At 39.8% G+C, this 13,319-nt stretch overlaps 1 protein-coding gene across 2 annotated transcripts; it reads left to right on the top strand.

The window, feature by feature from the left end:
• The first annotated feature begins 2,335 nt into the window (after positions 1 to 2,335).
• On the top strand, positions 2,336 to 13,125 carry ppardb (peroxisome proliferator-activated receptor delta b). 2 transcript variants are annotated; one of them, XM_067526305.1, is made up of 9 exons: positions 2,336 to 2,710; positions 3,921 to 4,014; positions 4,617 to 5,000; positions 5,122 to 5,273; positions 5,387 to 5,525; positions 5,732 to 5,934; positions 6,524 to 6,730; positions 6,827 to 7,070; positions 11,430 to 13,125. In XM_067526305.1, exons 3-9 carry the CDS (start codon positions 4,676 to 4,678, stop codon positions 11,675 to 11,677), a joined length of 1,518 nt encoding a protein of 505 aa, XP_067382406.1. In that variant the 5' UTR covers positions 2,336 to 2,710; positions 3,921 to 4,014; positions 4,617 to 4,675; the 3' UTR covers positions 11,678 to 13,125. The 2 variants fall into 2 exon arrangements, with proteins under 2 accessions (XP_067382406.1, XP_067382405.1); XM_067526304.1 differs by lacking the exon at positions 3,921 to 4,014 and having other exon boundaries at positions 2,337 to 2,710.
• Positions 13,126 to 13,319: the final 194 nt, after the last annotated feature.

Below are 13,319 nucleotides of genomic sequence, written 5' to 3' on the forward strand. Positions count from 1 at the left end.
TGATTCAATTACACAGTAATTTTTATTTTAGCCAAGAAAATTGGGACTGATATTTTACACAATCAATATGTGACACCAACAAGCTATTGACAAATTATCTATAAAACACCTGACAAAAATAAAAAATTAAAGAAACACAACAGAAGAAGTCAAAACTCACAATGATGAATTTGCAAACTGCACATCCGTTTTAGTTAGAGTTTGAATATATGTCATCTATTGAAATGTGTCATCACTGACTAATTTGACACCTCCTCTCACAGATGAATCCTTTAGCTCAGATGAGTGAATAGAGACATCCCCTGACAAACCGCAAGAACTGCATGCAGGTTTATTAAATCTTATTATATAATTTGTTTATAAAAAGTGTCACTGTGGTCTATTTATTCCCGTTTGGTTTCTATTTTTAGATGCCAACACAGAGAGACATACACAGACAGACAACCATTAATGTTTCCATTCACATCTACGGCCAATTTAAAATCACCAACTACTCTAATATGGATGTCTTTGGACTGTGAGAGGACTGTTCTTTATTTTCTGTGTCATAGTTTTATTAAACAGAAAAACATTTTATTATTATTTTTGACCCTGAAATAAGGAATGTCTTAAAACTGCATTTTGTCACTGGGTTTCTCTTCAACAAAAACCTGTATAGACCCATCCTACCAGATAAAGCACGCTGAAGCACAGTGCTAAGTATATTCACTTAATTTACTTTACCAATAGGAAATTTGTTTCTCCTGGCATCTACTGATTAAATAAAAAAGTATTTTAAACACTGTTGAACACGAATATTAAGTGTAGTCCAGATTAGTTCATTGTCTGTCTCATAAATAAACTACTACAGAAATCTAAAATGTTCATACCTCGTTACATTTAATTTATATACAGCTTAATTAATTTTATATCTGAGAATTTCATTTATTCCATTCAGAAATGTACCTAACAGTTCGTGATGGCTAGCATCGCAGTATACCAACTAAATTCATTCTCATGATGCATTAGTGAAATAATTGTTTATTATTATCATATCCTTGACTTTAATTTTGCTTGGACTCTTCCTCACTTATGTGTCACTTTTATGAGTCAGTTTTACTGGAATATATTTCTTGACGTATTTGTAAACATCACTGATGTTGCAGCTGTTAAAAGTGGGGTTTCCTCCAACCACTTTCTGCACTGTTGTGTTGTAAATCCTTAAATCAGATCATTAGTTATTAGTTGCTTAAATTTTGCATTAGGAAGCATCTGCAAAATAACTGAACTGCCAGATACATGTAGGGAAGTAAGAGTTTTCTCAGTTTCACAGTTTTTCTTCTAAATTGTAGAGTAGTATAGTGAGTACTGGTACCGGTAAAATGTTACTTGCATAAGTGTACTCAGTTACCCCTTTAATAGTGTAAACAGCAGACAGTTGCCAAATTGTCTTGGTCTTGCAGTCATTGCCCTCCAGCCTCATTGTGTTCGCCTGATGCTAACCATAGCCTGCCTCCATTTCCCTGCCTACCTCCTTCTTGTTGGGTTTGGATTTGCTGACTGTTAACAAACCCGCCTGAACTAAATAAAGAGACTTTGCCTTCTACTCTTTTGTTGTTGACTTTTGCTCAGGGTCAGAATGGTACAGTGGTTTAATCAACACCAAGCAAGTAGAAACATTTATTTAAAAATCTTAGAACTAAAAAAATTATGCTATATTATTTTAAACAAACATCAATTTATGCTACATATGTTGCATGCTATCATGCTATCATGATTATAGCACTGATACAGCCGTAGACCGGACTTACAGCCCCAGCTCGTCTGTGGAGAGACTTGGACATGACAGTCCAGATAAAGGTCTCCTCCAATCATATGGAGCTTGAAAGGCTCTGTCAACAGGAATGACATAAACTCTTCAAATAAAAAAATAAACTCTTCCAAAAAAAAGGGTGTGAAACTGGAATATCTATGTCTACCTCTACACAGTACACAGTACTGGATAAAGGGTCTGAATCCTGTTGTAGATAAGAGTATCAAGTTTTGGTTTTTAGTAAGCATTTCGAAAACCATGATTGCACAACTTTGATTTTTTTAAGCAAAGAGTTTGTAGGTACTAGGTTAGCCAAAACATTGTGTGCCTTAAGGCAACAAACAGAGGTTTGTTTGTCTTTTTGCTGGGCAGCTGATTTAAAAACAAAAACTATCCAGAAAAACAGCAGCAAATGTTAGCAGAGACCTTGACTCTTTAGTCTTCATAGAGCTGTTTGCGGGATCTACTGTGATGTATTTGTGTGCGTGTGTGTGTGTGTGCGTGCGGGGGGTGGGGGGTTGTGTCCTGGCATGTGACGGAGAGGGGGGGGAGTTAAGCAAAGCCAAAGCAAAGCAGAGCTAGAAACAACCAGGAGAGAGTCGAGGAGGGATTATCACTTAACTATGCTTATCAGCATGTGATATGGTAGCCAGCAAACGTATCCAAACTGGCTGTCCTCCGGGGCTCAGCGGTTTGCCAGCTCTGTTTCTTCATGAAGGCTTGGATCAGTCTAAGTTAGTGTAGTCTGACGTTAGCTCCCGCTGCTAGCTAACTCCTGCTGCCGACTTCTAACAACTTGTCAACAGCCAATCGATCCTTGACGGGACACTGGACCATTTTCGCTACGTGTTTATTTTAACCTGGGGGCAATTTCTTGTAGCACAGAACACATTGGAATCGGCAGCACTATTGGGAGAGGTAAGCTAACTTGGCGGAGTGGGTAACGTTATTTAAAGGCACACAGGGGAATGTGGGTCAGCCACGCTAACAGCTAGTACTCGGTCAACATTCAAGGTTAGCTTGTAGCCTTAGCTGACTAGCTAAGTTAAGCTAGCCGTGCCGAAACTCTTCGGCGGCCCACTCTTGGATAGCTACTCGGATACATGTCTAGTGTTGTTTCGCTTTAAGTAAAAAAAAACCAAAAACAGTTTAATGGTAAATGTGCATATAATGTAGGTGCCCTTCCAATACTCAGATGCTTGTATCAAGTTACAAGTCTGTCAGTGATTCGTACAATTCACAGTAATATTAGCAGATGTTCCCGAGAACCAGTGTGACAGGTTGTCTGCTGGACAAGTCGTAACAGACCGAGCGGGCTCTCCTCAGGTCTGTTACTCCGAGTGTTATGAAAACACAATTTGTTCGTTGTCCCGCATTGGGCCACCATGCACCGATACTAGTTGTGACCGAAAACATGCTTGCAACTGTAATAAGGCGAATCTGGAGGTGTTTTTCAGGACATAGTCATATTCAAAGGTGGGTAAATCCACCAGGGGGCCCCAGGGCAAATATTTAACCCCCCCAGTCTCCACCAGGCCTCGACATTACTCAGTGTGTACACAGTGCACGCACGCTGTCCCCTTAAAGCGCCCACCAAGTACACTGTGCACCCTAGCATGGGACTGAGGTAAACAATAATACAGATGTCTCAGAGTTCCGGTGGAGACGAAGTTTACTTTTTAGTATAGCGGTGAAGACAAGTGTTTCAGACACATCATTCCCTAACCTCAACAGTGATTGTGGGTTTGGGCGCTGAATGTTCAAGGGGCAGGGTCCTCATAAACTCACTTTCAGTTTTAAGAATTGCCAAGCTATCATTATGATCAATTTTATGTATATTTTGGATTTGGTTTTTATCTATTATTAGGGAAGTCCCTTAAGATGTCTTATCATTTTTATAAGAGTATTGAAAATCAAATATTTAAGCATTTGCTTTCAAAATGCAGATTAAATAAGACCCATGAGAGCAATTAAGAGTTTAAAAGAGATAAATTCCTGATGTGATGCTTAAGTTCCTGACATGAAGGCAGTGTTTGTAAGTTGTAGTCTTGTGATTGCTTTTAAATTTATTTTAAATCAGTGATTTTGACTTTTAATTTTTTTTGGGGGGGGGCGCTCTGTCCCACAGCAGCTGGTCCAGCTGTAGGTGTATTAGACCAGTGTGTCAACATTTGACTTTAATGATCTGGCACTCCTCCTTGTCTATACAACTTGCCTCGCAGGTAATCCATGCATGGTTCACAGTCAGGGAATAAATGTGTATTGTTTAGAAATAATAATGCTCAGTTTTTCAAACTGTCTTAGACAGCAGTTGATTCAATATTTTGGAAGATGCATTTTGCAGTGTTGTTGTTCTGCAATATACCATTATTTCTCCAGACTTTTTCTAAAAGCACTCTAATGAACCTGAATCCAAAAAATTTAAAATATCAGCAAAGTGAGGACTGTTGTATTAGATTTCTTTAGTTTTAACTAAACCTCCGTCTAAGTCTATAAGCCTATCACTATCAAGGTCATGCAGATGCTGTGCAAACACAACTAGTAGTATTGGACTTACACTGGAATGACACCTAAACAAACATAAGGCAGTCATCATCAGCATTGCTGTTGTAAGCTGTAGCTCAGTGATACTTGTTATAATAGTTTTATTGTCAGTTTGGCTAGTGACTAGTCAATCAATTTACTCTGTAAACTCCTCGCATAATCGATCAGATAACAGTCAAGTAATCAGATGGTCATTCTTGCTTTATATCTAATCTGCATATGCATTGCACACTGTTTATTTAAATACGCATATTTTTAAACAAAATCTGTTTTTAAATAGTGGGGCTACAATGGCAACGTGACAGGAGGGGAGTCCCTGAGTCAGCTTCAACAGGAACCATGGAGGACTTTCAGCAAACTGCTAAAGAGCAGCATAACAGGGTGAATGGCTACTGCGAGCCCAAGTCTCCCCAGGGCACACCTGATGTCAGGTGGATGCCACCAGAAGGAGAGTCAGGAGGTTTGCACAACCATGAGGGGGGGACAAATGTGTCTGACCTGCAAGAGTTAAAGCCCAGGAAGAGTGAGGATGAGGAGGACAAGGAAGAGAAGGAGGTAGTGCCTGCCTCTAAAGTCCCTACTGAGGACCAGAAAAAAGAGAATCCAGATAAGGAGGAGAACAATCACAGAAAACTAAATAGCAGTGCAGCATCCAGCTACACAGGTAAGACATTAAAAGCACATGCTTTGCTTCCTGAAGACAGGAGAGTTACATATTTAGAAAACAGATTATTCATTGATCTTTGATATTGCTGCATTTTTAAAATTTTTATTTTATTACCTAGATTTGTCCCATACCTCATCGCCCTCATTGTCAGAACAGCTGCGTCTTGGCAGAGAGGAGAACACAGGGTCTGGAATCAGCATGGAGTGCAAAGTCTGCGGAGACAAGGCCTCTGGCTTCCACTATGGTGTGCATGCTTGTGAGGGCTGCAAGGTAAAACAGTTTGTATGTGTGACATCAGAAATGCTTTGTAAGATTCAGAAGTTTGATAATGGACGTTTTGCTTAGTTTGATGTGAGTTGCTGAACCTGATGTTTATCACTCAGGGTTTTTTCCGGAGAACCGTGCGAATGAAATTGGAGTATGAACGTTGTGAGCGTTCCTGCAAGATTCAGAAGAAGAATCGTAACAAGTGCCAATATTGTCGCTTCCAGAAGTGCCTGTCTTTAGGAATGTCCCATGATGGTGAGAGGGAAAATGTTTTAATACAGTAAATTTTTATGAGCCTGTGACATGTTAGGGTTTAGTTTAATGGATAGGAAATCATGCAGAAGAATTTAATTGAACCCCAAGTGAGTAAAACATATTTTAAATCTTTTATGATTTTCATTAAAACATATTCACATAATTGGATTTGTATATTGTGTATTGTATATTGTATATTTGTTTAGCAATCCGATATGGACGTATGCCTGAAGCGGAGAGGAAAAAGCTGGTGGCAGGCCTGATTGCAGAAGAACTGAAACTTGGAAAACCAGGTGGTTCCGACCTGAAAACCTTGGCCAAACAAGTCAACACAGCCTACCTGAAAAATCTCAGTATGACCAAGAAGAGAGCCCGCAGTATCCTGATGGGCAAAACCAGTAGCACTTCAGTATGTTCCTATTTAAATATGTTGACCTATCAGTAATAAATAGGGCTCACAAATATTCTTGCAGCTGTTCTCAAAAAAAGGGCTTGGATTCTTGAATACTAGTAGGCTAAATTGCTGTTTGTTTACACTCATGTAAAAGGTAGTACCCCCCTATTTTGACATGTCAGAATGAGTAAAAAATCTTAAAGAAAAATAATTTCAAGTTACATTTTATTCAATTTATCAAGATGGATGGAATTTTGTATATTTTTAAATCTTTTATATTATTTAAGATCATTTGTTCCAGCAGAATGTACATTTTGTTTTGGTACTACATTTAGAGTTAAGTTTGCACCCCATAAGTGCAAACTTATCCCTAAACCTAATGTAATGTAACACAGTTATATCAAAGTTTGCATCCCCTTTGATAAATTAAAAATAATGCACTTGTACATTAAATAATATGGTGATGAAATAGATCTTTGTCTTACTTTTTCTGCCATTTCAAATTAGGTTGATTCAACTGTACCCACAAATTGTGTTTTATGCTAATCTTCCATATGTTACCCATCAAAAAAACCAGGACAACAAATTTTTGTCTATCTTGTAGCCATTTGTAATCTATGATGTGGACACACTCTGGAAAGCTGAAAGTGGTGTGGTATGGAGCCAGTTACTTCCAGGTGCGCCCTTGACCAAGGAAATTGGGGTCCATGTGTTCTACCGCTGCCAGTGCACTACGGTGGAGACTGTGCGAGAGCTTACTGAGTTTGCCAAGTGCATTCCAGGGTTTGTGGACCTCTTTCTTAATGACCAGGTCAGTCAATATGTCCTCATGGTGCTAACACATTAATATGATTCATAATATCTGTTTAGGAAGACATTCTGTGCATTGTCCATGTGCTTTCTGCAGGTGACTTTGCTAAAGTATGGTGTACATGAGGCTATTTTTGCTATGTTGCCATCACTTATGAACAAAGATGGACTGTTGGTGGCTAATGGTAAAGGCTTTGTGACCAGAGAGTTCCTGCGCAGCTTACGAAAGCCCTTCAGTGAGATCATGGAGCCCAAGTTTGAGTTTGCTGTTAAGTTTAATGCTCTGGAGCTGGATGACAGTGACCTTGCCCTATTTGTCGCTGCCATTATTCTTTGTGGAGGTAAGACTGTTTACAAGAGTTTTAGTTTAAGTATGGACAATATATTATACTGTCTGCTTATGTTGTCTTCAGGGTATTTTCAGATCTTGAAAAATCTTTAAGTGAATTCAATCTCTTCAAAAAAAAGGGCCTTGGCAGTTGTAAAAGTTGGGGGACCTTGGCCCTTTGGTGCAGCTGGTTGTGTACCACAAGAGTTGAAAGTAAAGACAGTTTTGGGAGGAGGCAGTGCTGAGGGTTAGGGGCCCAGCTTCCTGTCAGCCAGGAAGTCTGCTATCCTGCAGAACCTGCAGTTGGAGTCAGGAACAGTCAGCTGACAGAGCTTGTCCTTTAGCAGGGAAGGAATCATGATATTGAATTTGGAACTAAAATCCACAAATGGGAAGAATCCACAGGTGCCATGGGAGGAAACCACTGTCTTTTAGTCTCGTCTGTGTTTGTTATGTTTGCATTCTGAATTGTGGTATGGTTAATGTTTGAGCTAAGCTCCCGCATCTAGCATGTTCTCTATCACTGAACAGACTTTTCCAGAGCACTTTTATTCCAGAGCAAATTCTACAATTGAACTAAACAATTATTCAATACATTTACATGCCCTTAAGTAACCAGGTTACTGTTGGCTTTCTTGGGAAAGCTGATTTCTTAAGTGTCATGTATTTCTGTGTTGGGGATAAGGGAAACCTTATTTCCACAGGTAGAATTCTCCCAGAGAAGGCTGATTTCTCTGCCACACAGAAGCGCTTTTACATTTGAACTTCAGACAGTGTCCGGAGAACTGGCTCGGGACATTGTCCGAAGCTGCTGTTTTACACACGTAGCAAAACCCACAGAAAACCAAAGTCTAAATGAGAGAGAGATCATTACACAGAAAGTCCAACAGAAAATGTAATGTGCCCCTAGAAGTCTAAATAAGTCACTTTTCACTGCAGATTTTTTTAAATTCTAGTTCTGCTCTGTCCTGAATTGTCGAGAGAATTAAAAGCGAGCGAGTGGGCATATTGATGACGTTCCTATCACTGCCATTGTGGTCGAGGAATAGAACCTTTTTTTTTTAGATACCTGGCTCCAATGTGCTGCAAACGTAATACTCTTTCCCACAGCTTAAATTTTCTTTTAAGTTGTACCTCCTGTGCACGCACTGATTGCGCACACAAAAAAGAGCCAAGTTTAAAATGTTAAGATGGTTCTTACCGCAGATCTCCCGCTGTCATGTGTAAAACGCCACTTCGCACAATGTCTGAATTTTCCTCCTCTCTATTAACCAGACATGATGTAGGAGAGCTGAAATGTATAATCGCCAATTGCAGTATTACTCTCTGGTCAGTTTGTTTCAATTTTCCTGACCAGAGTTTCAGTGCAACAAGAGGAAGTCTGATGAGATCTAAAGAAATTTTCCTGTTCCTCCTGTTGATTAGCCTAGGTGACTTCATCCACACCAATCTCTTCTGCAGCTTGTTCCCTGATAGAGGCAAAAGCTAAAAACTGTTTTCGGCACTCCGCCAGAGATGATATCTACAAAAGTAGTGAAAGGGCATACAGACTAAACAAAGATTTCAAGGTATCCAAACACATTAAGACAAAAATATTCATAATATGACCCTTCTAGGCTTGCGAAGGGCTGAAAATAATAACGAGCTACAATCCACAGCCCCCACAGGCTGAACCGCATTCTCATTACTTTAACACATTCTATGCAACATTTCAAATGCAAAAGCCTGCAGAAACCCTTTCGTAGGCCTTTGAACTACAACTGGAAGTTTCCCCTATTTCATGTGTCCAGGCCGCACTGTAGGTTCTTTGACTGCAGAGTAGGTTCTTTCTCAGCTGAATAGGAACCATAGTCATATGTTTGTTACATAACACTAAGCCAATGCAGTGTAGAGAGGAGGCTCCATGCTGTAATTTTTGTCCTATAGGGCTGCTGCTTTATATTTTGATAGTTAAGATGTGGTGAGTTTATCCATGCCATGTCTCTATAAGTTTGATCTGACTTTTGAGCACCGTGAGATTTGTACTGCCAGGTGAGACAGCGATGATCTCAGAAGCCTGGTCTAAGCTTTTGAGACCACCTTCTAGTCTTGTTTCTGTGGAGAGGCCAAGGGTGAGAAAAGGCCGTACAGCAGCAAGTTTTGCTATTTTTAACAAGAAAATCCTTATTTAGATATAGATGTGGGCAGTTTATCTGCATTTATAAATTTGACACAGACATGCAGTGGTGTTCAGTGGTCAAAGCTCAAATATGTGGTCATTTTTGTTTTAGCACTGTAGCATTATTATATTTTAGTTGTTTTGTATATGCCTGAAGTCCCCATTTAGAATTAAAAGATGTGGTCAGGTTATACTGATTTTTTTAAAATTAATGATTTATTCATTGAGGTGTCATGATGTAGATCTCAGACCACGGTGACCCCAGCACTCAGCAGCCTGTCTTAAGTTTTTCAGTAACAAACGGTTACAATCTGAAAGAAGCCCTCCCCTTCCCCCTCCATAGCTCGTTCAGAATACAGCAGAACTAAATAGAACCAACATTCAGCAAACCTGAAATCTTTACCTCTCAGTCTAAAAAGGGTGTGGGTAAGCCAATATCCCGTTGTAATACTGCCAGCCCATATTCTGAAAGATTTGCAGTCATGGTCGGGACACTAAGATCATAGTCAGCCAGTGACGAGCTAAGACGCATCCGTCAGCCTAGTCTTTGCAGGGTGAGCTGCATCGCTGTCTGTATCCACCGGCTGTAGCTCAGTTTTGTCCATGGGCAAGACATTGTACCCAAAGGTGCTCCCGGTGTGTCAGGTTAGCACCTTACATTGCAGCCACCGCCGTGTGTGTGTGTGTGTGTGTGTGTGTGTGTGTGTGTGTGTGTGTGTGTAAATGGGTGAATGATAAGCAAAAAGCACTTTACAAGCAGCCATTTACCTTTAAAAGGCTCGACCACAGGCCCTTTCGGACATCCGATGGAATTATTATCATGTGAGCTCGTGGGTGGAGCACACCGCTCTCTGCCAAATCGTTTGGAAGATTAAAAGTATCACTCAACTAATGTAGTCGAGTAATCAAGCCTTTTATTATTTGTTGCATGTGTCCAATGTGCTGTAAACAGTTTACCAACTTTAACATTTTATATCAAGCTGTGCCTCCTATGTGTGATAAATGCGTGGAAATCAAGCAGGTTTTCACATTTTTGACACTTATAACTCGAGCGACCTCCTACTGTGAGGACACTGTGGATAATGTCCGAGGCTGAATTCTCCTAACATTGTCCGGAGTTCATGTCTGAAACAGGCTCAGGAATAGCATCAGGTTCAGGAGCTTTGTGTGGATTGACCTTGAGTGGTTTACATACCTCCAGATAATGTGTGGGGGGTGAGCTGAAGATTTTAAATATGCCTCTTCCATGGTTCTCCTTATGTAGTCCGTGATGATTCTCAATCCTTTTCAGATTTCCTTTGTGTGAGAGCTGGGGCCAAAGTAATCATTTATTACCTTCCTAAGTTGATATTTGTATGTTTTATAGTTCACAAAGAATCCAGTGTTGTGAGCAACTGTGTATCCTTGGAACACACCCTGACACTCACTTCACTTTTGATCCAGAGTTTTTTGATCTGGTAACTTCCACAAAGTGCTCCTCGGCACCACATCATTGGTGCACTTCCTGATGTGACCAGTGACTGCCTCCTGAAGAGGAAGGCTCTGAAAACATGATCTAGCATGGCTGGTGTATTTCTTGTATAGTGACAGCACTTTCCTCAGGTATTAACATCTCTGTCCATAATAGTGAGGCTGTTGTGGTAGTACAGGAAAATGGGCTCAGTAACCAAAGCCCCTGGGGAAGGGGGAGACGCAGTTGAGCCACAAGGGGAGCTGTCTGAATATTTAAAATGTACTGGAAAAGTGACTTATTTAGACTTCTACAAGGCACAATTTTCTGTCTTAAACCAGACTTTATTTTAAAAATGAGGCGGAATTGCTTTCACTCAGCTGCATGTTTCTGTCTGCAGCCTTTTGTTACACACATGCAGTTAGAGAAAGCAGATTAGAAACCTGGTTACATGGCAAAGAAATGGCAGTTTTCCGACAGAAATCTACTAAAGGGAAATCAAATTTCCCTAATCCCCTTCTCAAGCCCGATTTTAGAAAGCAGCTTTTTGCTTCCATGACAGTTAAAAAAAATTTACTTGCCAGAGAAAGCCACCTATAACCAGCCTTTTCGTACTTAACCATACTGTCAGAAACAATCTTGAAAGCAGTCAGTAGAGAACAGAATGATAGTTTAACATGCTGAACCATACAGAATCCCTGCGTGCTTTCACAGAATAAATTATGACTCATAATCTGTCCCTTGTTGTCTTTTTGTTCTCTCAGATCGACCTGGGCTGATGAACGTAAAGCAGGTGGAGCAGAGTCAGGACAACATCCTCCAGGCCCTGGACCTCCACCTCCAAGCAAACCACTCTGACTCTGTCTACCTCTTCCCCAAGCTGCTGCAGAAGATGGCGGACCTCCGTCAACTGGTTACTGAGAACGCTCAGCTTGTCCAAAAGATTAAAAAAACTGAATCGGAGACCTCGCTTCACCCTCTACTACAGGAAATTTATAAAGACATGTATTAGTATTCTCCAGTACAGACTGCTTACAGCAATACTGTTACAGACTGAATATACAATAATAATAATAATAATACACTGCATTCAGTACAAGCACTGTTCCATGTACAGGCCTGGATTTTAACATGCACATGAGGCAAAGCCACATGGTAGGGCTAATAATGTCAGCCATTTTGACAATGTCAGCATTACCTTCAGCACAGTAAAGAGTGAGTGTTTTGCGTGCGTGAGTTTTGTGTGCATGTGTGATGAGCATCTGGAATCGTTTGTTGCAAATCCTAGTTTCCCACAACGGTCACTTAACTGAGAGAATGATATGTTTTCTCACCAAAGCTGCTCCTATTTCATCATAATAGCAAAGCTGACCCCAGAGCAATGTCTGGAGAGCACTTCACCTCAGCCTTGTTTTGCTGTAAAGGGAAAGCGTTTCATGTTCCTATACCAATAGAAAAGTTGACATAGAATTGAGCTGCCAGTATTTTCTGTGCCAGTTTCTGAAGATGCCAATTTCCTTGGTGGAGTCATTATTTTCAAGACTTTTGGTGAAGCTGAAGATGCGCAATTTGTTTACATCATCATCATCAACAAAGGCCGCTACCTTTGCCATTTGGTTTATTAAACACAAACTGGGCTGGCTCCAGCAGTGTAGAGCTGTTTGTGCAATACCATTTCCATTTGTCAATAAGCTTGGAGATTCAACTCATTTAGGTTTTGTCTTAAAGCCATCTCCCCAAGTGGTAACTAACAGACTATGCTGCACAGTTTTTGTTTCTAAAGCTGACACTATAAACACATGACCTGTTTAAATACAAGGGACAGCATGTATTTCTTTTTCTTTTAATGTTTTTTCTTTTTTGGGACATGAAAATCATTGGTTATTATATGTAATTATATTACTAATTATGTCTAATTGTTGATCATATTTGTTAAGGGTCAAACATGAATTCATCTGGCTTTGTGTATTGTGTATGTTTTGTATGACATGTCTATTTAGTTAAGGTTGTACCAAATATATCATCAAGCATACAAACAAACCTTCCTTTGAAGAATTTCGATGTAAAGCCCTAGCAGGATTACTTCTAAAAACCAGCATCCTGTACCATAATATCATTGGGAAAATTGATGGGTTATAAATCAGCATCCAGTCATCATTGTGTTCACAGATATCACCACAATCCTAGATTACCACCAAATGTTTGTAGTGTTTTTTTTTTTTTTTTTTTTGTGGAAAGGAACTGAGTGTAACAGCCTTACAATACTGTAGCCAGAATTCCCAACTGTTTTATTTTCTGTAGTATTTAGAATGTCATTTTTATTTTTATTGTGCTTTTTCTAAGTGGACTTCATTATTTTAGCACTGGTGCGAAAGTCCACCTTCAGAAAGGTCCTCTTGTGCTCTTATTCTGTCTTGATCCCTATCTACCTCTACTGTGTAATCTGTGTCATTATTCCACTGTCTCATCAATCTGACTTGTTTTGCCTTAATTCCTGCTTTTGATACATATTGCAAGATTGATAATATGGTTGATTTGTGGTGTGCAAAGTTAGCAAGGGTTGTGGGTGGATAATACAAGAAAGTACACCAAAAAAAAAAAAATAGTTGATGTAAGCTACCTCTATGCCTGTGTATTTGATTGACACATTTGTT

Source organism: Channa argus, chromosome 13, assembly GCF_033026475.1.
Source record: "Channa argus isolate prfri chromosome 13, Channa argus male v1.0, whole genome shotgun sequence".
NCBI lineage: Eukaryota > Metazoa > Chordata > Actinopteri > Anabantiformes > Channidae > Channa > Channa argus.